The following is a 21,446-nucleotide window of genomic DNA, read 5'->3' as shown; positions in this document are numbered from 1 at the left end:
AAATTTAATGACAAAACCTGTTCAACAATCTTTCAAGTTTTACAATTTCAAGTTAATAAACTATTTTAAGGAAGAAAAAGGAGAAAATTGTAATGGAATTATATAGCCACAGTATTAAAAAGTGCTTCTTAAGACAATTTCAAAACATTAGGTGAAATTTTAAAAAAATTTAGTTAGTTAATTTCTTTAGACAGAGGGAAAGGGAGAAAGAGGGGGAGGTGTTGGGAACCACCCTGCCTGGTTTCAGGAGCTGTAACCCCCCATGGCTAAGGCTGAGTGAGAGACCTTGGGGCCATAAGCCACTAAGGAGACAAAGTTAATCTTCCTTGTAGGGGTGCTGCCTCTGCCCCCTTTACTTCACCCTGCTTGGCCCCCAGCGGGTGACCAGTTAGCCAATGACGGGTAAGATTCCTCAAGGGAGGGACGACCTAAGACAGGCACAGTCATGAAAGGGCCTTAAGGGAAGGATTTGGGGGACTATAGAAAAAGGAGGTGATGGACCCTCGCTTCTTGGCTTTGACACAGCCTGAGTCCTCATTCTGTCTGCAAGAAGTCTCCTAATCTCTTGATTACTTTACTTCCCCCACCTGACTTAAGCCTGAAACAATGCTGGAGGTGGGTGCAGCCCTGTGCTGGAAAGGGCAGGTTCCCTGGGGCAATCACACCTAAGGAAGAATGCATAAAAGCCTATGAAACCTACTTTGCTAATACCCTCAATGTAAATGATAAGGGTCCAAACGTGAAATGAGTTTGTTCCCCAAAGTTTTATGGCCCTTTAACTATCTGACCCTGACTCAGAGTAAGCCCTCAGAGTTCTTTGAATGTTATCTATTGTTTGATCATTACTGCCTGACAATGAATGATGAGCTTTACATATACACCCTGTATTCCTATGCAAATTAAACCCAATAAAAGCCCATTGAGGAACAGGTTCCTGGCCCTTCTCCTCTGAGAGACTGGACGCCTTTCCTCCCCAGGCAAATCATGTCTTGGTAGATTTATTCTCACCCATGGCAGCTGAGGGGGCCCTGTGGGTGGAGCCCCCCTACAGGGAGGGAAACATCTGATATACTAGAGATACATCTATTGGTTGCCTCTCATGCACCCCCAACTGGGAACTCAGCCTGCAACCCAGGCATGTGCTCTGACCAGGAATTCACTGGGGCTCAATCCACTGAGCCATACCAGCCAGGGCATGAAAACATTGGATAAACTGAAAAACCTTAAGTATTTTGTATTTTGTTTTTTATTGTTAACACTAATACATATGTCCCCATTTTCCCCCCTTGGCTCACCTTCATCTATCTCCTGTCCCCCTTCCCTCTGGCTGTCACCCCACTGTTGTCTGTGTCCATGGGCGATGTATATATGTTCTTTGGCTAATCCCTTCACCTTTTTTCATCCAATCCCCCTCTCCCCACTCCCCTTCGACAGCTGTTAGTCTGTTCCATGCATCCATGCCTCTGTTTCTATTTTGTTCCTCAGTTTGTGTTGTTCATTAGATTCCACATATGGGTGAGAGAGATCAAATGGTATTTGTCTGTCTCTGACTGGCTTGTTTCACTTAGCAGAATATTCTCCAAGTCCATCCATGCTGTTGCAAAAGGTAAGAATTTCTTCTTTTTTATGGCCAAGGAGTATACTATTGTGTAAATACCACAGCTATTTTTGCCCTGGCTGGTATAGCTCAGTGGATTGGGTGTGGGCCTGCAAACCAAATGGTTGCTGGCCCAATGGTTCAATTCCCAGTCAGGGCACATGCCTGGGTTGTAGGCCAGGTTCCCAGTAGGGGATGCATGAGAGGCAACCACACATTGATGTTTCCCTCCTTTTCATTCTCCCTCCCTTCCCCTCTCTCTAAAAATAAATAAATAAAATCTTTTTTTTTTTTAAGAAAAAGACCACAGCTTTTTTATCCACTCATCTACTGATGGGTACTTGGGCTGTTTCCAGATCTTAGCTATTGTAAATAATGCTGCTATGAACATAAGGCTGTGTATATTCTTTCAAACTGGTGTTTTAGATATTTTAGGATATAACCTCAGAAGTGGAATTGCTGGGTCAAAGGCAGTTCCATTTTTATTTTTATTTTTTTAAAGATTTCATTTACTTAGGACTTCCAGCCAAGATGCAGGCGTAGAGAGGCACATTCTGCCTCCTCACACAACCAAAAGAAGGACAACAATAATTTAAAAACAAAAAACAACCAGAACTGACAGAAAATTGAACTGTATGGAAGTCCAACAACAAAGAAGTTGAAGAAAACACATTCATCCAGACTGGTAGGAGGGGCAGAGACAGGCAGCCAGGTGAAGAGGACTCTCAGCAAGGTGGCAGCTAGATGACCAGGGTGGGCAAGGCGGCTGGCGGACCCAGTGAGGCAGCAGATTGCAGACTGGGCGGTTCCACATTCGCGTGCAGATAAACTAGGAGGAACAACTAGGGAGCAGGATGGACTGCGCAACCCAGGGCCCCATCCCAGAGAAATAAAGCCTCAAACCTCTGATTGAAAACACCTGTGGGGGGTGAGGCAGAAGCAGGAGAAACTCCCAGACTCACAGGAGAGTTCCTTGGAGAGACCGACAGGGTCCTAGATTGTACACAAGTCCACCCACCTGGGAATCAGCACCAGAAGAGCCCACTTTGCTTGTGGGAAGTAGGGGAAGTGACTGAAACCAGGCACAGAGCAGAGCAAGTGCCACTGTTCCCTCTCAGACCCCTGCCCCACAGACAGCACAACAACCCAGCGACGTGGGTTGCCCCGCCCTGTTGGGCATCTAAGACTCTGCCCCTCACTATGTAACAGGCACATCGAGACAAAAAAAAAAATGGCCCAAATGAAAGAACATATCAAAACTCCAGAAAAAATATAACTAAGCAACAAAGAGATAGCTAATGTATCAGATGCATAGTTCAAAACACTGGTAATCAGGATGCTCACAGAATTGGTTGAATTTGGTCACAAATTAGGTGAAAAAATGAAAGGCATGCTAAGTGAAATAAAGAAAAATGTACAGGGAACCAATAGTGATAAGAAGGAAACTGGGACTCAAATCAATGGAGTGGACCAGAAGGAAGAAAGAAACATCCAGCCAGAAAAGAATAAAGAAACAAGAATTCAAAAAAATAAGGAGAGGCTTAGGAACCTCCAGGACATCTTTAAATGTTCCAACATCCGAATTATAGGAGTACCAAGAAGGAGAAGAGGAAGAGCAACAAGTAGAAAAGTTATTTGAACAAATAATAAAGGAGAACTTCCCCAATCTGGCAAAGGAAATAGACTTCCAGGAAGTCCAGGAAGCTCCCAAAGAGAGTCCCAAAGAAGGTGGACCCAAGGAGGAACACATCAAGGCACATCATAATTACATTACCCAAGATTAAAACAAAGGAGAGAATCCTAGAAGCAGCAAGAGATAAGGAGACAGTAACCTACAAAGGAGTTCCCATCAGACTGTCAGCTGGTTTCTCAAAAGAGATCTTGCAGGCAAGAAGAGGGTGGAAAGAAGTATTCCAAGTCATGAAAGGCAAGGACCTACATCCAAGATTACTCTATCCAGCAAAGCTTTCATTTAGAATGGAAGAGCAGATCAAGTGCTTCTCAGATAAGGTCAAGTTAGAGGAATTCATCATCACTAAGCCCTTATTATATGAAATGTTAAAGGGATTTATCTAAGAAAAAGAAGATAAAAAATATGAACAGTAAAATGGCAACAAACTCACAACTACAACAACTGAACCTAAAACAAAAAAGCAAACTAAGCAAACAACTAGAACAGGAACAGAACCACAGAAATGGAGATCACATGGAGTGTTATCAACAGAGGAGTGGGAGGGGGAAAGAAGGGGAAAAGGTACAGAGAATAAGTAGCATAGATGGTAGGTAGAAAATAAAAAGGGGGAGGGTAAGAATAATATAGGAAATGTAGAAGCCAAAGAACTTATATGTACAACCCATGGACATGAACTAAAGGGGCAGAATGTGGGTAGGAGGTGGAATACAGGGTGGAGGGGAGTGAAGGGGGGAAATGGGACAACTGTAATAGCATAATCGATAAAATATATTTTTAAGAAGATTTAATTTATTTAGTGTTTAGAGACATGGGAAAGGAGGGAGAAAGAGAGGGAAGCATTGATGTGAGAAACATTGCCTCTTTTTGTTTGTTTTTATTTTTTAATGTTTTATTGATTATGCTGTTCCCTGTACATTTTCCTTTATTTCACTTGGCATAACCTTCATATTTTCATCTAATTTGCAACCAATTCAACCAATTCTGTGAGCATCCTGATTACCAGTGTTTTGAACTGTGCATCTGATATGTTAGCTATCTCTTTGTTGCTTAGTTATATTTTTTCTGGAGTTTTGATATGTTCTTTCATTTGGGCCTTTTTTTTTTTTTGTCTTGACGTGCCTATTATGTAGCGAGGGGCAGAGCCTTAGGTGCTCAACAGGGCGGGGCAACCCACGTGCTGGGTTGTTGTGCTGTATTTGGGGGAGGGGTCTGAGAGGGAACAGTGGCACTTGCTCTGCTCTGTGCCTGGTTTCAGTCACTTCCCCCACTTCCCACAAGCAAAGTGGGCCCTTCTGGTGCTGGTTCCCAGTGGGTGGACTTGTGTACATTCTAGGACCCTGTGGGTCTCTCCAGGGAACTCTCCTGTGAGTCTGGGAGTTTCTCCTGCTTCTGCCTCACCCCCCACAGGTGTTTTCAATCAGTGTTTTGAGGCTTTATTTCCCTGCGCTGGGACCCTGGGTTGTGCAGTCTGTCTCATTCTCCAGTTGTTCCTCCCGGTTTATCTGCGCACAATGTGGGACCACACCGTCCACAGTCTGAGAGTCTTCTTCACCTGGCTGCCTGTCTCTCCCCCTCCCACAGGTCTGGATGAATGTTTTTTCTTTAACTCCTTGGTTGTCAGACTTCCATACAGTTCAATTTTCTGTCAGTTCTGGTTGTTTTTGTTTTTAAATTTGTTGTCCTTCTTTTGGTTGTGCGAGGAGACACAGTGTGTCTACCTATGCCTCCATCTTGGCCAAAGTCAAACATTGCCTCTTGCATGCACCCCAGCCAGGGACCCAACCTGCAACCCAGGCTTGTGTCCTAACCAGGGGATGGACTGGTGACCTTTTGCTTTGTGGTATGATGTCCAACCCACTGAGCCACACTGGTCAGGGCAAGACAGTTCTATTTTTTTTTTAAGTTTTATTTACTTACTTTTAGAGAGAGTGGAAGGGAAGGGAGGAGACAGGGAGAGAAACATCAATGTGTGGTTGCCTCTTGCATGCCCCACACTGGGAACCTGGCCTGCAGCCCAGGCATGTGCCCTGTCTGGGAATCAAACCTGCAACCCTTGGTTCACAGGCCCGAGCTCAATCCACTGAGCTACACCAGCCAGGGTGAGACATTTCTATTTTTAATTTTTTGAGGAAACTCCATACTGTTTTCCACAGTGGCTGCACCAGTCTACACGTTCACCAACAGTGCACTAGGGTTCCCTTTTCTCCACTTCCTCGCCAGCACGTGTTGTTGTTGATCTGTTCATGGTGGCCACGAACTCAGGCTTCTGCTTAAGTGCTTTTGGCTAAAAGAGAACTGGTCTGGCTCTGACAGTGTGGCTCAGTTGTTTGGCATCATCCTGTAACTGAAGGGGTGTGGGTTCAATCCCAGATCAGGAAATACACCCAGGTTGCAGGTTCGATCCCTGGTTGGGATGTGAATGAGAAGCAACCAACTGATGTTTCTCTCCCATGGATGTTTCTCTCTCTAGCAATGAAAGAATGTCATTGGGTGAGAAGAAAGAAAGAAAGAGGAAGGAAGGAAGGAAGGAAGGAAGGAAGGAAGGAAGGAAGGAAGGAAGGAAGGAAGGAAGGAAGGAGGGAGGGAGGGAGGGAGGGAGGAAGGAAGAAGGAAGGAAGGAAAGAAAAGAATCCATCTCTAAAAAAAGAGAGAGAGAGATCTGGCCTCTTTTGAGCCCCCAGGGCCACCAGTCTTCCTGGCTACCCCGCCCTCCCCAGGCTCAGAAAACACAGGGCTGTGAAGGTGCTCCCAGCTGCCCAGCCACCTGTTGGAGAAGAGGTCCACTTGCCATGGGTCCTCACTGTGGGCGCCCACAACCGGCAGCCCCTCAGTCCGAGCGCAGATGTGTGAGAGAAACTCAAGAGGGCGCCCTGCACGCAGATCCTGTGGGAAGGGTGCCTGCAGGGTAGTCCTGGGCGGCTCGGAGACCACAGACTGACTCCCAGGAGGGTGTGGGAGTGCATAAAGGCACCCTGTGTGAAAAGGGTGTGCTCTGTTGAGAGTGTGAATGTTTTTGTGACTGCTTATATTATGAAACCTAAACATAACAGCCTCTGACCTTTTGGTCATGCCATCCCTCTGAGGGGCCTGTCTATGCTCCTGGTCCCCCCAGTCAACACCCACACAGACGGCAAGCTGCCAACCATCCCTCAAGCCTCTCATCTCTCCAAAATCCTTTCCTGACAGCCCTGTTCACAGGCCCAGCCAAATGGTCCTTTTATTCTGGGCTGCATACCAGAGCCTGGGGCGGGGCGGGGGGGAATGGCACGGTTGGCCGCTGCTCACAGTGGACCATGCTGCTGCCCAGAGAGGGAGACGTGGGGACGTGGCCCCACGTGGAGTAGGCCAGCACTCTCGATCTCTCCCTGGGTCCCCTCCCCAGGCTCAGAGTGTGTGTGTCTGTGTGTGTGCAGGCATGTCTGTGGTATGGAAAGAGGCTCTCCCTGGTCCCAAGCTCAGCCCCTTCATGGTCTCCCCCTCCACCAGCACAGGGCAGGGGTGGGAGGGGCCTGCAGGGGCCTGGGAGGACCTGGCGGGCATGGTCTCTAACTACCACCTGGTGTGGCCCCGTCTCTGCTTACGTGTGGGTGTGAGTGAGGAGCCCCTGACTCACCCTGTGTTAGTAACCATGTCTGGGTACGTCCTTGGCACCCTAGGAGTTGTTTTTGTGTTCTGTGTGACTGTTGACATGACCTGTTGGTTCCCAGGGGGTGTGGAGGTGGTACTGTTCTGCCCCACACCCGCCTCCTCCCTCCCCTGACTTCCCTGGACTCCAGACTTTGCCCACTAGGTCTGGCTGCTGCTCTTCTGACACAAACACTGTGTGTTTAGGTGGGACTGTCAACATGCTCTGTGTTGGTGGCTGTCATCTGTCAGACGCCAGCTCCTAAGTGCATCATCATCCTGTGTGACTCTGGGTGCAGGTGTGGTTTGGGGTGCCTACGAGCCCCTCTACTGAGTGTGCTAGATGCTGTGACATTCCCCTGTGTGCCTGATGCCTGTGATGGGTGAGTGTGGCTTTGAAGTGCGTTGAACATGCATGTGTGAGTGTGTGTAGAAGCGGGGAGGGGGTGTGTCAGCGGTCCCGCCCGCAGTGTGGGCGGTGGAGGTGGACTGTGAGCCTGAGGCGCCTGGGCTGCTCCCTCGGGCCTGGCGAGGCCCCTTCCACTTCAGCTGTGTAAACAAAGCCCCTGCCTTCCTTTCTGAGGCCCCTTCAGGGCTGTCTTCTCCTCGCCTCCCCCGCACTGCCCCAGCAGTGAGTTTGATTGACTGCCTGGGGTTGGAAGGTTGTGAGGTTATGTGACTGGGTGTGAATTGAAGTGTGCCCCTGGCCAACACCAGTCTCTCAGGGGCCAGTTGGGGGACCCCAGGCCACTTAAGCAGAGCTCTCCCAGGTCCCTGGGCGGGTTCATCCACCCTTTTATAGCCAGGCTTGGCAACAGCCCTGTAATTAGCCTGGGCCAGACGCTGCGGTAAAAGCCAAGAATTTGGTGCTGATCCTTTGGGGGAGGGGCAGTCTCTGCACCCCCTGGCCCGCCCAAGTCAGAGGCCAGACTCCCCCGAGTCAGATCCCAGGCCAGGAGAACCCCAGGTTCTGCCTAAAGCTGCTTTTCCTGCTGCAGGCCCGAAGTGTCTCTGGGGTGCCTGGCCCCAGCACCCCCGGACTATTCCCTGAGTCAGCGCCGCACTCCCCAACCTGTCATCCAGGGCCCAGGCTACCCTGCCCATGTGTCCCCACCACTCCCACCTACCCTTCATGCCAGTCTGTGCCCCTATCAAGCTCATGTCCTTTATCCACACCTGTGTCCCTCCATCCTAGTCCATGTCTCTGGTCTTAGCTCATGTCCCTTCATTCCAATCCCTGTCCCCTCCCAGCCATGTCACCATCACATCCAGCCCATGACCATGACCCCCCCAGGCCAGCCCATGCCTCAAGTTTGCCAACTGGATAGAATAAGGAGGGTGAGGGAGAACATATAAGGCTTTGGGGCTGAGTAGCTCTGGGCTGGACAGGTGTGGACTGGGCCCAAGTCTACTCCCAACCCCTTAGTATCTAGAACAAGAGGGAGGGAGGGAGAGAAGGGGGAAGGGGGAAGAGAAATTCTGGGATGGAGGGTGGGCTGGGGCCTCCTCTGCTGGGCCTGAGGACGGGCTGAGCCCAGCGTGTTCTCCAGCGCCTGCCCCTGTAGGTGTTGAGATGAGAAACGCCCAAACCTGCAGAGAACTTTTACTTTGAGAGCACGTTTATTGAAGCTGGGGACAGTGAGACGTGGAAGGGCCTGGGACGGAGGCAGCACCAGGAGAGAGCCTAAGCAGCGCTCTCCCTGGGCTCCCTGCAAACGTCAGAGGAAAGAAGTCAGCCAAGGTGGGGCTGCTTTAGCTCGCTGGGAAGTCAGACAGGAGGTGACCTTGGAGACAGGGTCAGGGGGTTAGCCTGGAAGGAGCTACCGCTGCCCATTGCTCCCCTGGTTGCAAGTCTCATGGGGTCCCTTAGAGTTTAGGAGATGCTCGCTTGTGGGGGAAGTGAAAAGTGTGGGTACATTGCCGGGAGGGAGAGTGATGTAAAAAATTTTCATAGAAGTTGTCACCCTGGCTGGTGTGGCTCAGTGGACTGAGTACCAGCCTGCAAGCTGAAAGGTCACTGGTTCGATTCCCAGTCAGGGCGCATGCCTGGGTTGCAGCCCAGGTCCCCAGTAGGGGGTGTGCAAGAGGCAACCACACATTGATGTTTATCTCCTTCTCCCTCCCTTCCTCTCTCTAAAAATAAATAAAATCTTTTTACAAAATTATGAGCTTATGCCCCGGCTGGTGTAGCTCACTGGATTGAGTGCCATCCCGCGAACCAGAGTCACCAGTTTGACTCCCAGTCAGGACACGTGCCTGGGTCGTGGGCCAGGTCCCCAATAGGGGGGCGCATGAGAGGCAACCACACATGGATGGATGTTTCTCTCTCTCTTTCTCCCTCCCTTCCTCTCTCTAAAAATAAATAAATAAAGTCTTTTTTTTTTTAAATTATGAGCTTACGTGAGGGTAGCAACTGTCTTCTCTGTGGCCCCAGTACACAGGTAGAGCCTAGCGCTCAGCAGGTGCTCAGTAAGCGCAGACTGACTCCACGAATGACTGGATGGATGAGCCGGGTTCTTGCCTCGGGGGAGGGAGCCTCAGCCTGGCACACTGGCTGTCCTCGGTTCTTTCCCCTCCTGCCCTCCCACCCCAACTCCTCCACGCTCTGCCAGGGGGACGTCTGTTCACCCTCCAGGGTACAGCTGACGTTCCATTTCCCCTGAGTGCAGAGGGGAGAAGACACAGCCTCTGCTGCCCAGGGAGTCCCACAGTGCTGCTGGCGAGAGCCGCAGAGGCACCAGGAGGGCCACTCACTCAGGACGCAGCCTACCCACACAGTGCCAATTAGAGAGCCTGGCTGAGATGGAGTCCCAAGGGTGCACAGCTTGGCAATGAACAAAAAGACACCCCTCCCTGGGGCAGCTGGGCAAGCAAAGGCTGGGCAGGTTTTGGTTCCCATCAGCACGCCCCACGAAGTGCCCACCTGCACAGCCCTGACCTCACACGGCCTGGGCAGGGCTACTGCTCCTCAGAAGAAGCCTGGACTTCTCCCCACTTTCCCTTCTGTCTTCTCACCCCCCTTGGTGGATACAGGGTGCTGTCGTATGTGCGGCCCCAGGACCAGCGAACTCCCAGCCTTTTGGGCTATAATATTTTAAACAAATAAAATAAAATTACAAAGTAAACTAATTTTATCGAAACGGTTATTAAAACATTTACTTTTGTGGCATAATAATGTATATGCTATATATATGTGTGTGTGTGTATATATATATATATATATATATATATTTTTTTTTTAGAGAGAGGGGGAGGAAGAAGGAGAGAAACATCAGTGTGTGGTTGCCTCTTGCACACCCCCTACTGGGGACCTGGCCCACAACCCAGGCATGTGTCTGAATTGAACTGGTGACCCTTTGGTTCTCGGGCCAGCACTCAATCCACTGAGCCACATCAGCCAGGGCTATATATGCTTTTTATTAACACAGTAAAAACAAGGAAGCTCTAGTGACTACAGTCATTTAAAAGTAGTGTTAAGAGCAAACACTTTAAGATATCGGCAAAACCCACGATGCAGCCTGAAAACACCTGTGATTTCTGTCAGTCACCAAGTCACAGGCATTGTTACCACTGTGGCTTGTTGCCCAAACACACATGAGAATGTTAAATTTCAGTTCAGGTGAGTAAAAATAAAGATGAAAAATTTTTCTGTTTAGGTCCACAACCTGGAGTGGGAAGAAAAGGAGGAAACTGTTACATATGGAGCCTTAAGCTCCCGCCACTCACCCCTTACACTAACCCCAGAGAGACGAGAGAGACGCCATGCAACCCAGACTTGCTGGTGCGACACCTGAGGCTCAGGAAGCTGGATGGGTTGCCCTGCGTCATCCAGGCTGGGCTGGGGAGCAGAACACAAAGCTGCAGAGCTGCCCCCTTAAGGCAGACACGGTACAGAACAGGGTGTTCAGCTGTCCCCTTGGCCCTAGAACCCGTCCCCGACACAGGCCCTGTGACTTGGGGGTCAAACCAGTGTACAGAAGGCTTATGGCCCCTAGAAATCACACACACTCAGGTATTTTTATCTCCAGTTTATTTTTTTTTTAGACTAAGAGCAGAGTATGAAAGTCACAGCCAAAGCACTTGAAAAAGGCCCAGGAGGATGGGTGGGGACCACAGAGGGTGAGCGGGGAAGGTCCTGGGAGCTGGGTCCTGGCTCAGGGCTGGAGGGGAGGGGTGTTGTTGTCTCACGGTCTCCAAAAGTGTCTGTGCGTTGCATAGGTCTTGTCTTCACAGAAGACAAAAGAGGGATCAGGGGACCCCCAGTGGGGGGCCTAGCCTGGTGGGGAAGGGGTCTGAGTTGGAAGGGGAAGTCAAGGAAGGTCAGGGCGGTAAGGAGGGGGAGGGACTCTGTCCATCTGTACATTATATATAGAGATATAGAGTCTGTACATGCCTGCCTGGCACCCCAATGCCCACCCCTGTCACCCTTTTCCACTGCCCCCCCCAGGGGTGTCTAACTTGTAAACTTGGATTCAGTCCAAACCACAATCCTGGGAGTGGGGATGGGGGAAGGAGGACGTGCTTATTGCTGTAAACAGGGGAAGGGGTAGCAGGTGATGCCATCCCCTCGCCCATCTAGTCCCCTCCCCATGTTCTGCCCCTGGAAGAGAGGGATGGGGTGTCTCCCACGCTTCGGTTTGCTCTCTGGGGCACATTTGTTTCTCTGGGGGGACAAAAGAGGAGGGCACCAGGGGACAGAGAAAGGTACCCGGGGGCAGGGAGTCCTGAGCACTGCCTTTTATGGCCCCCCAGTTTGGTACCAAACATTACCGGAACCTCAAGGCCACTGGGACCCGTGGCTGTCCCTGTGCCTGGTCCGGTACAGTGCCCTACACAGAGGGAGGGGGCAGAAGGGCGGACACGGATGTATGGTGCAGACCCCGCTTCCAGCCTTCGGAGGAAGGGTCTAGGCTGCTGGGCTAGGCTTTCCATGGAGAGGCCAAAGTCTCCCTAGTGGGGCCCAGTCCAGTCCATCTCTCCCCCCAGTCCAGGGAGGGGACAGAGCTAGGAGGCCAAGAGTGTCATAAGGAAGAAGGCGATGCCCACCGCCAGGGGCAGGTGTTCCCGCTTCGGGCTGGTCCCGCTGATGCTCTTCTCAAGCTTGGGCACCTGGGGGTTCTCTCCCGCAAAGTCTTCTGTGGATAGATGAAGAGACCAACCGGTGAGGGCTGGGCTGCGCGCCGCGGCGGGGGGCACGCGGCGGCAGCAACAGCAGCAGCAACAGCAGCAGCAGCAGCAGCAGCAGTAGCAAGGGAGCTGGGGATGTGGCCACCCACGTGGGTAGGAGAGATCGGTGTACCCAGGGGAAAGGCATGCAAGGTGAGCAGGCACCAGGGCGGGGACTGCGGTTCCAGCAGTGGCCACCAGAGGGCGCTGCGCACTCACCCAGTACGTTGATCTTCACATTGGGGCCCATGGTGAACTGGGGGAGAGTGGGGACCGGCTTCTCCCCGGAGTGCGATGCTGCGGGGTGAGGTGCGGGTGGGGAGAGAGGAGGGGAGAGTCAGGGCCAGGATCCCCTCCCCCTGCTACAGCTGGGGAGCGAGTCCTCCTTTCCTGTGCCCTCCGCCCTCACCCCCGGGAAGCCAGGGGAGCCCCAAAGCAGGGGAGCCAAGTATGAGGTCTCGGCTGGGAGCCGGTTATACTCACTGGAGGCGCAGCAGACGAACACCTTCATCCTCAGACACTTCCAGTGCAGGTTGTGGGTGGGCGTGGCTGGGGAGGAGACAGGGCCTGAGTGGCTCTCTCAGGGTTTGCACCCCTAGCCCTCATTCAAAAACTCTCCTCACCCACCCACCCCTACTGCCCCCTCCCGGGCAGTCTCCTTCAGTAGCTCCCCAACTTTGCAACACTGGTCACGAGGTTCTGCCATCGGCCCCTGAAGCCCCTTTGGTCCCAGACCTCAAGAAACCCGGGCCCCTGAGGTCCCGCAGAAACTGACTGCGACCCGAACTTAGGACTGTCACCAAACACCTCCCTCAGCCTCGAGACCCTGCCTGAGCTGAAATCCCGAGGTCCTCAGCGCCCACACCCGGTATGGAATATCACTCCATGGAGACCTGGTGACTGCCCGTCGGCCCTCCCTCGGACCCTGGGGACCCCACCCCTGGCTGTCACTCACAGATGTAGTAGTACTCGTGGCCGGCGTGAAACTCGTAGCCCAGCGAGAAGGCGCTATAGCGCTGGAACTTTTCCGAGAACTTGATGGGGCTGTGGGGCGCGTGCGGTCGGTTGCACTCCCAGCGCTTGAAGCCCTGGCTGGCGTTGCAAGCGTGGTAACCGGCGCGGCTCACCATGTACAGCACGTACTGCTCCGCCCCGCCGCCGGGCCCCGAACTGTTGTAGTGCGGGCAGTAAATATCCAGATAGTCGTTCACGTTCACCTGCACCGTGTAGCCTTCTCGCCGTAGGCTGCAGGGATGAACAGCGGGTCACAGAGAAGCCCCCACGCCAACCGGCTCTCCGTCTCGCCACTCTGCACACCTTCCCCAGGGTCCTCGAGCTTCCCGGCTCTTTCGAGCGTCCTCTCTTCTCCGCGCCTGTCAGACCCCAGGACCCTAGTGCCACCCAGACCCTGAGCTAGACTTCCGGCGAGTTCCACGTGCTGTCCTCCTGGCGGCCACCAGAGGGCAGCAAAGGCGCAGGGAAGCCCAGCCGGCCTCCAAGGAAAAGAGGCGGGGAGAAAGGTGGAGGGAAGTAGAGAACGCAGCTTTGGTTACCACAGAAACGGCGCAGGCCTCTGCGACTCCCAGACCCAGGCCCGGATTTCCTCCGTCCATCCCCCATAATTCACCAGTGGGGCGGGCGGACTGAGGTAGGGAAGGAAGGAGTGGAAGTGGATGGGATCACTTAGGATAGATAAGTACCCTCCATAGCCTCTCCCTGCATGCTTTCCTGTGGTTGCCAGTCCAACCCCAAGTCCAGTCCACCAGGACCTGCCCTCAACAAGCATGTATGGGGGCTTCGTGCACATACATGCATAGTTATAGGGCACACACACAAATACGTCCACTACCCACTCATAGAGGGCAGACACACAGAAACGTCCGGTTGGACGTGTGCTGGACTTGCATGCCAGTGTCTGTCGACCCCTGCAATCTCAAGCTTTCTCTCTGCTCCCCTGCACCCTCCCACGCACCCCACACACTGCCACATGCTCCCTCTACAGAATCGCTGGTCTCTGTGTCTTGAGTCCCACTGACCTTCACGCTGAGGCTTGGGCAATTAGGTCCCCAATGTGATGCACCATATCAGGGAGCGGAGGGACTCACTGTCAAGGCTCCACATGGCCAACCAGCCAGCACTTCTGTGCCTGTATGCCTCCCTCCTCAGCCTGGGCGCCACTGCCCCTCAGTGACGCTGGGAAAAGCAGTGAGCATAGTGCCCAGACAAGATGGCTGTGCCTCTTGGTTCCCTGAATCTCCTATGGGACAGAGAAGTGGATGCTGGGTCTCTTGTAATCCCCGCCTTACTAGTCATCACCAAAGTGCAGTGATGGTGGTACCACTGTCCAGGGTGGTGCTGAATGATATGGAGATGAGAGCAACATCTGAATGGAGAAGGAAACTCAGAGAGCGAGGCGGGAGTTTCTCATTTCCTTCGGTTAGGAATGCACAGTTCTTAGCAGTGAGAGAAGGAGGGGTGGACACAGGAAAGCATGGGGTACTTGGCAAGATGTCAAACTGCTGGGCTCCCGGAGGGAGGAGATGGCTCCCCGTTGCCACCAGGCATCTTCCAGTGCCACAAACAGTAACTAGATCTACAGGAAAAGTAGTTCGGAGGCTTCTGCAGGGGGTGGGGCCTTGAGGGTCCCTCCTCACCTCCCCCTGCTTCTTTGGCCTTGCCTGTGCTGCCCTTTCCCCAAACATTCCCTTCCAAGCCTGGCCGCAAGGCAGAGAAGACAGCACTGGTGCTCGGGCACCTCGGGAAGAATGGGCACAGCTTCCTTGAGTCATCAGGAATGCTACTAGCCCCACTCGGTTCCCACGGGAGTGATGGGTCATTCAGGCCACTCCCTGGCTCTGGCACTCAGGTGGGCAGGAGTCTCGGCCTGGGGCACTGGGAGCAGGAAAACGGGTTAGACCGGGACTAACCCCAGGTGCCACCCCAGGTTTGCCTTTCTATCCCCAACCCCAAACTTGACTGTTTGTCCCCCACAGGGCTCGAGGAGGAGGCCACCAGTGGCAGGGGCCAGACCTGGAACAGCGGCATGGCCACACTGGGGCCTCTGTCCTTGAGCGTCACCCAGGTTCCCAGCCCTGCTCTGAAGTGGCCCCTCCCTAGGGGCACTGCCCAGCTCCTCTTACAACACATCCCGTACCAGCAGGGAATAAGCCAAGCCAGAGCTATTCCTACAGGTAACTCAGTTTCCCCAACGGGGTGCGGACTAGCCATATATAAAGGTTGCTGGGTGACCGCAAGTGAAGAGAAGCCATCTCTTACTATCCTGGGGCTGGGCAGCAGGCAGGGACCCTGAAATGCCCCCAAAGCTGGGCGCGTGGGAGAAAAAGTCCTGCCTGTGGAGTAAAGAGCTGTGCCCAGCTGGGATCTGGCGGACTGGGTGCCAGGAATCTCCAGCCACACTGCCAGAATCCCGAGGTGTGTGCTGGCTTGGGTACTTTCATTAAATCTGTCATCCTTCCGGTCTTGACAGTGAAGAGGGAGGCGACGCTAGGCCCGGGGAAGCTCACTGCTAAGCCCTCCCCCAGGGCCGCACCGCCCCACCTTAAAGCCACACCCTCAGCAGGGGGTAGGGTGCGCTGCGATCTGGGGACTAGGTTGTACCTGCCCCTTCGAACAGTCCTCTATTCCTCCTCACATCATCCTCTACTACCCTCCCGCCTCTCTCAAAGAAAGGCAAGCGCCGACCCACCCCACCTGTGGGGGGTGGCCCCTCACTCTGTTACTTCGTCCCTCCTGGCTGTCACCGCCTTCGCCTCCCATGTGCATTCCCACCCCGATCTTCCACTCCTTCGGTGCTCTGTCTGCTGGAGCCTAGTGGGTGGGCGGCAGGGATAGCGGGAAGACGCAAACCTCTCCGCCCCCATCCCGGGGCAAGCAGGAGCAGGTAAACAGGGTGTCTGAACGACTAGGGAGAAGGGAGAGGATCCTAAAGGGCCCTGGCTTTGTTAAATCCCTGCCACCACCCCTAGAACTGGAAATGCAGAGCTAAGGAAGTGGAGGAGGGATGTGAAGACACCGGCCCGATCTCCTCCCCTATAGCGCGCGCTCCCGAGGCCGCTCGCTCCTGCAGGCGAGGCTCGACCACGTGTGTAAGGCGTGGGGTCCCCCGCTCCGGGCTGGGGGTGTGGGGGTGGGTGGCGGGAAGGCTCACCGGGCGGCTAGTGCACACCGACACCCCCGCACCCCTCCGGCTCGCCCGGCCTCGGCATTCCGCCCCAACAGTCCGGCAGCACCGGGAACTGGGCCCCAAGCTTCACTTGCTGGCGTCGGGTGGGAGAGAATTAGCGCACCCCACATCCCGCCCCTCCTCCCTGCGACAGCAGCGGCGGCGAAGGTTTATTGATCTGCAGCGGCGGAGAAGCGCGAGAGCCCCGCCGAAAGCGAGACACGCAGAAACCGAGTGAGAGCGAGACGCACAGCGAGAGGGAGACGAGCAGAGCCCGGGTCCGCTGAGATACAAGGGAGAGGGAGTGGGGCCCCGGGAAAGAGAGGGGCCCGGAAGCCGAGACGAAAGGGGAAGGGGGTGAAAACCGAGAGACCTGGAGAAAGGGAGAGGTGAGGGGCCGGCCCAGAGAGGCACACACGCAGGGGCGACGGCGACGCGAGGCGAGGCGCGAGGAGGTGGCCAGGGGCAAGGAAGGGGCGCGAGGTCTACTTGGTGACAAGGAGAAAAGGGAGAGAGACCAACGTGGACGTAGTCGAGGCTCAATAAACATTTGTTAGTGAATGTATGAATGGAAACAGCTCAGAACTGAAACATTGTGCAGAGATGAAGAGACAGGGAGGGAGCCAGCTAGAGGAAGGTGCTCCCGAGGCGTCAGGAGTCGGGCGGACAGCAGCACCTCCGCTCCGGGCCGCAAGGAAACGAAGCCCAGGCCGGGCGCAGGGGTCTGGCCCTCGGCCTCCCGCTCCCACTCCCACTCCCGACTCCGGGGACCTGAGCCCCCCGCCCCACACGCTAATGCTTCTCCCCCAGTGCAGCCCTCCCAGCCCGTTTCTGGACTAGGCTGGGAGCAGGTCTCGCCTATTCCGGGGGACCACACAGAGGGGCTGAGTGGGGGCAGGGGGCGAGATCCCAACCTCGAGGAGGGCACGGCCCCAGGTCTGTCAAAGAAGGCCGCCGCACGTGTCCCACCGGCACCCTCCCACGTGACCCCAAGAGGAGGGGTCCCAAGACCCTTTCCACGTGACCCCAAGGGGCAGAGACCCTCCGCACGTGACTGAGGGTGGGAGCCAGTAGCCCGGCTCACGTGACTGGGGAAAGGGGCGCGGGAGCCTGTGGCTCGGCCCGGCCCCGCCCCCAGCTCCCTGGCCCTCTCCACTCCCGGCTACGGAGCACGTCGCTCTCACGATTTATGGGGCCGCGGCTGCCGCAGTGAGGGAGCCGGGGAGCCCGGGCGCAGCGGCAACAAAGGCCGAGGATGCGAGGCGGGGGCGGCGGCGGCCTCCCGGCCCGGTGCGCTCCCCCCTCCCACCTCTGCCGGTCCAGACTAGAGGGGAGCGGGAAAGGCTGAAAGGAGGCTTTCCCCATCTCCTCCATGGACTTTCACCTGCGCCCAGGTGTATGCGGGGGAAGGGGACCCGATCAACAACACCCCCCACCCCTCCAGCCATTCCCGCTTCCCTCTGGCTCCGGCTTCCACTGAGAACCCCGGGGTGCTCCAAGGGTGGTAGGGCACCCTGGCCCCTCACTTGCACGCTCTCCACTCCCGGTCAGAGTCTAGCGGGGCAGGGGGCGGACGTGTGAGTCTGGGGGAGGGGGGCGAGCCGGAGAGAGCTAGGGAGTCAGTCCCTGGCACCCCCGGAGTTCTCCGAGTCCCACTCCGGGGAGGAGGGGCCGCATCCCCACCCAGAGGTTTCCATGGGAAGCGAGAGGGGGGCGTCGTTGGCTCATCCCCACCCCCAGTCTGACACTCTGGGCGCGAGGAGGGAGAGAGGGGGAGGCGCGGAGCCCCAAACAACAAAGAGCTGAACGGCGAGCGGCAGCCCCTCCCCCGGGAGGTTGGGGGTCGCAGCCGCCGGGCCTCCCGAGCCCCTCCCCTGGGGCCTCGCCATGGCTCCGGAATCGCCTCCCGGGTGGGGAGCCAGAGGCAGTGCGGCCGCCGCCGCCGCCTTGGCAGGTGTGACAGTGACCCCTGCATCCCCAGGGATTCCCCGCCCCCCAACACACAGACACACACACACAGAGACGGCCGGGGTGATCCACACGGCGGCTCGCCCGGGAGGAGAAGACAAGGGCAGCAAGGACTGAGCAGAATGAGAACCTGGCCCTGCAGCCGGCACCCAGCCGCCGCGCTACACGCCCCGGGAAACCACAGGGCCGCCCTGACACCCGCCCAGACCGCGGCGGCGCCGGCAGCCACCGAGCCCAGACGCGGCGGGCCACGCGGACAACGACCGCAGCCCCCTCCCCGACCCGTCCCTGCTCCCATCCTCAGACGGTCGCCAACGCAGACACACAAATCACACACCCAGACAAACACGCGCACTGACAGCCGCGCACGCCCGCTCACACTTAGAGCCACACACCGTCCCCAGCCCGGCTGCGTGCGCGCGCGCCTGTGTGACAAGCCGACATCTCCCTGCTTCCTTCCCTTGCACAGCACCCCGCGTCCCCGTTCTCACTAAGCAACACCCTCAGGGCCCCCCGACGCGGCGGCCCGGCTCCAGCTCACCCCGGCCGGGCTCGTCCGCACAGCCAGGGCAACACCTTCGCCTTCGTTCTGAGGAGGTGCTCAGTGGGACTCCCCGCCTCAGCTCTGAACCCCACTTTAAAAAAATGTATGTGTTGATTTGAGAGAGAGAGAGAGGGAGAGAGAGAGAGGGATTTGTCCCACTTATTTGTATATTCATTGGTTGCTTCTTGTCTGTGCCCTGACCAGGGATCGAACCCTCAACCTTGTCGTATGGGAATGACGCTCTAACCAACCGAGCTACCCAGCCAGGGCCAGACCCTCTTTCAAAAGCAAGAGTCCAAGACAGCCTCTTGAAACCCTCACCACTGAAAACAGGTCATCCCTGCCCCCTCTCCCAAGTACGGGCGGCCTACCCCTAGCACACGGGTGCTCCCGAACCCCAGCCCGCCGAAGGGGGTGAAGATGGGGGCACTGTGCAATGAGGGTACGCAGTGTGGAGAAAAGCCAAGGTGAGGTGGGGGGGTCCCTGAGCAGCCTCCTCCGAACGGCCAAGGCCTCCTTACTATACCTCAACAGCCTCTTTCAGACACCCCCCACCCCAGTTTCATAGACGCCTATGGAGTGTCCCCCTCTCCCTTGCCTCCCAGCACCCAGCTGTGCTCTCTTTCAGGACTCCCATCCCAGGTTCCCCCAGGACTTCCCGGGCCCACCAGCTCCCCCTTCACTGACGCGGGATGCGCGAGCTCCCTGGGCGCCCCCGACTCACTGCTGGTTGGAGCTGTTCCAGTACACCGTGTGCCGGTTTCCCAGAGCCCCCCCGGGCCCCTGGGCCAGCAGCGGCAGCAGCGGCACCGGCACGAGCAGCAGCAGCAGCAGCAGCAGCGGAGCCGCCGCCATCCCCGGAGGAGCCGCCGCCGCCACCGCCGCCGCCGCCCCCCGACTGAGCCCCGAGCTCCCGGCTTCTCGCTTCCCAGCTCCCTGCTGCCTCCGTCGCCAGCCCCCGAGCCTCAAGCCACGCCCCCAGCCCTTCCCTCCGCCCTCCAGGGCACGCTCCCGAAGCCCCGCCCTTAGCGCGCTCCCGCTAGGCCCCGCCCCGCTTGGGCCTGGAGCGCGCGGGCCCGTGGGAGGTTGGAGCCGTGCTCCCGGCTCCTGAACAACTGGAGCCCTGCGCGCCACTCCCTCTTCTGTTTAATTTACCACCCCAGTCCTGGCCTTTCTGCTACCCAGTTTGGAGTTTCCAGGAGGATTAGGGAGGCCAAGACAGGGGTCTGGATCTCGAGTGAGCACATTCATTTCTGGGATGGAGTGGATACCTGAAAAGAAGCTGGGACTCCAGGACCTCTTGATCAGAACTAGACCCCACTCCTTTTTGAACCGTCGGGTCCTCTGCTCCCTCCATGCCCCTCTTCCCACGTGAATGAAGAGTCAGGAGGGTGTAGAGGGTGTGGAGAAGCCCTCAGCCGGCACCAAGACCTGACAGCTGTTGACCTGAAGCCCCCACCTGAGTATGAGTCTTATTTTTCTGGAAGGTGCGGTAGAGGAGCTCAGCCCCCAGCAACGTCAATACGGAGTGCTGGAAGGGACTTCGGCAGTTCAGGGCCCAAGGGGGAGGACGGACCAGACTTTCCTGGGACTCCTCACTCACGCCCTAGCAGGGCTCCCTCCCAGTGCAGCCATGGCATCCCCAGGCATCTTCACCCCCACTGTCATCAACGCTGAGGAGAGGGCAGAGGGGCAGACCACCCTGTGTTCCAGCCCTCACCACAGTCATTGTCCTCACAGTGACACCCAAGCACAGACGTCACACACACACACACACACACACACACTGAGGAGAAAAGGCAAACACCCAGAGGCTGCCAACAACATGGAGACACACAGATACCCCTTTGCGCATGCGCACAGACAGGTAAAGGTAATATCGGACAACTAGAGAGATGTAGAAACATGGGCATTTAGATACAGGGAGACACATGCACACATACTCACACACAGACCCACACACATACTTCTGCACTCTCCTTTCTTTTCCTAGGAAGTAGAAGTTGAGGAAAAAGATCTAGAATTCAGACCTAAGGTGTGTTCAGACTACCATAGAGGCTGAGATTGAATGAGCAGGAGGACGAGGTCTCAGACCAGGTTCCCAGGACTCAGGCCAACCACCTGTGTCCGTGGAAACAAGCACGCTGGTTTTTCTACTTTACTGAAGGGGAGAGAACATTCCACACCCACTCACCCTCGACAGGACAGGAGTCCTGGCCATGAGTCCACCTCAGGTGCCAGCTTTGGGGGAGGGGCAGTGTCGTCCCAGAGCAGGCCCTGTGTCTAGCTGCTGCCAGGCAGGAGCAGGCTCTGTCCTCCCAAGAGATACCCTCTCCCTTCCCGGGAGCCAGAAAATAAATTAGGCCCCTTGGGGTGGGAAGGGGGACTTTACAAACAGTTCTCACTCCCCCAAGACTCCCCATTCCCAGAGGGATTTGTTTCACCCAAGTAATGCTAACCTGCCTACTGCAGGTGCCACAAATCCCAGCCACCTCTCCACCGCCCACACGCCCTGCTCTGCACCAGGAGGGAGGCTTCTCTCTGTGGGACTCACAGTCAGCAGAGAGGCTGTCCATATTCAGGGACTGAGAGTTTGCTGGTTTAGGACTTCAGATCTATCCCTGTTGGTAGAAGCCGGATCCCACTTATGGATGTGGGTCCTTCTCTACAG

General features: G+C 55.7%; 1 protein-coding gene across 2 annotated transcripts; it reads right to left on the bottom strand.

Annotated features, from left to right (window-relative positions):
• Positions 1-10,927: 10,927 nt before the first annotated feature.
• Positions 10,928-19,693, bottom strand: EFNA3 (ephrin A3). Of its 2 annotated transcripts, XM_028503217.2 has the most exons (5): positions 19,500-19,683; positions 13,036-13,325; positions 12,564-12,629; positions 12,300-12,377; positions 10,928-12,049 (listed from the first exon to the last, which is right to left on the bottom strand). In XM_028503217.2, exons 1-5 carry the CDS (start codon positions 19,628-19,630, stop codon positions 11,919-11,921), a joined length of 696 nt encoding a protein of 231 aa, XP_028359018.1. In that variant the 5' UTR covers positions 19,631-19,683; the 3' UTR covers positions 10,928-11,918. The 2 variants fall into 2 exon arrangements, with proteins under 2 accessions (XP_028359018.1, XP_035871093.1); XM_036015200.1 differs by lacking the exon at positions 12,300-12,377 and having other exon boundaries at positions 19,500-19,693.
• Positions 19,694-21,446: the final 1,753 nt, after the last annotated feature.

The sequence above is a fragment of the Phyllostomus discolor genome, chromosome 14, assembly GCF_004126475.2.
Source record: "Phyllostomus discolor isolate MPI-MPIP mPhyDis1 chromosome 14, mPhyDis1.pri.v3, whole genome shotgun sequence".
Classification (NCBI taxonomy): Eukaryota; Metazoa; Chordata; class Mammalia; order Chiroptera; family Phyllostomidae; genus Phyllostomus; species Phyllostomus discolor.
The sequence above is the reverse complement of the archived record's forward strand: the minus strand, read 5'-3'. Positions and strand labels throughout refer to the sequence as shown.

Coding starts and splice junctions, on each gene's coding strand:
- EFNA3 (XM_028503217.2), bottom strand. CDS start 19,630: ATGGCGGCGGCTCCGCTGCTGCTGCTGCTGCTGCTGCTCGTGCCGGTG. Junction 12,378..12,563: donor GTTCGTCTGCTGCGCCTCCA/GTGAGTATAACC, acceptor CTCACCCCGCAG/CATCGCACTCCGGGGAGAAG. Junction 12,050..12,299: donor TGTGAAGATCAACGTACTGG/GTGAGTGCGCAG, acceptor ATCTATCCACAG/AAGACTTTGCGGGAGAGAAC.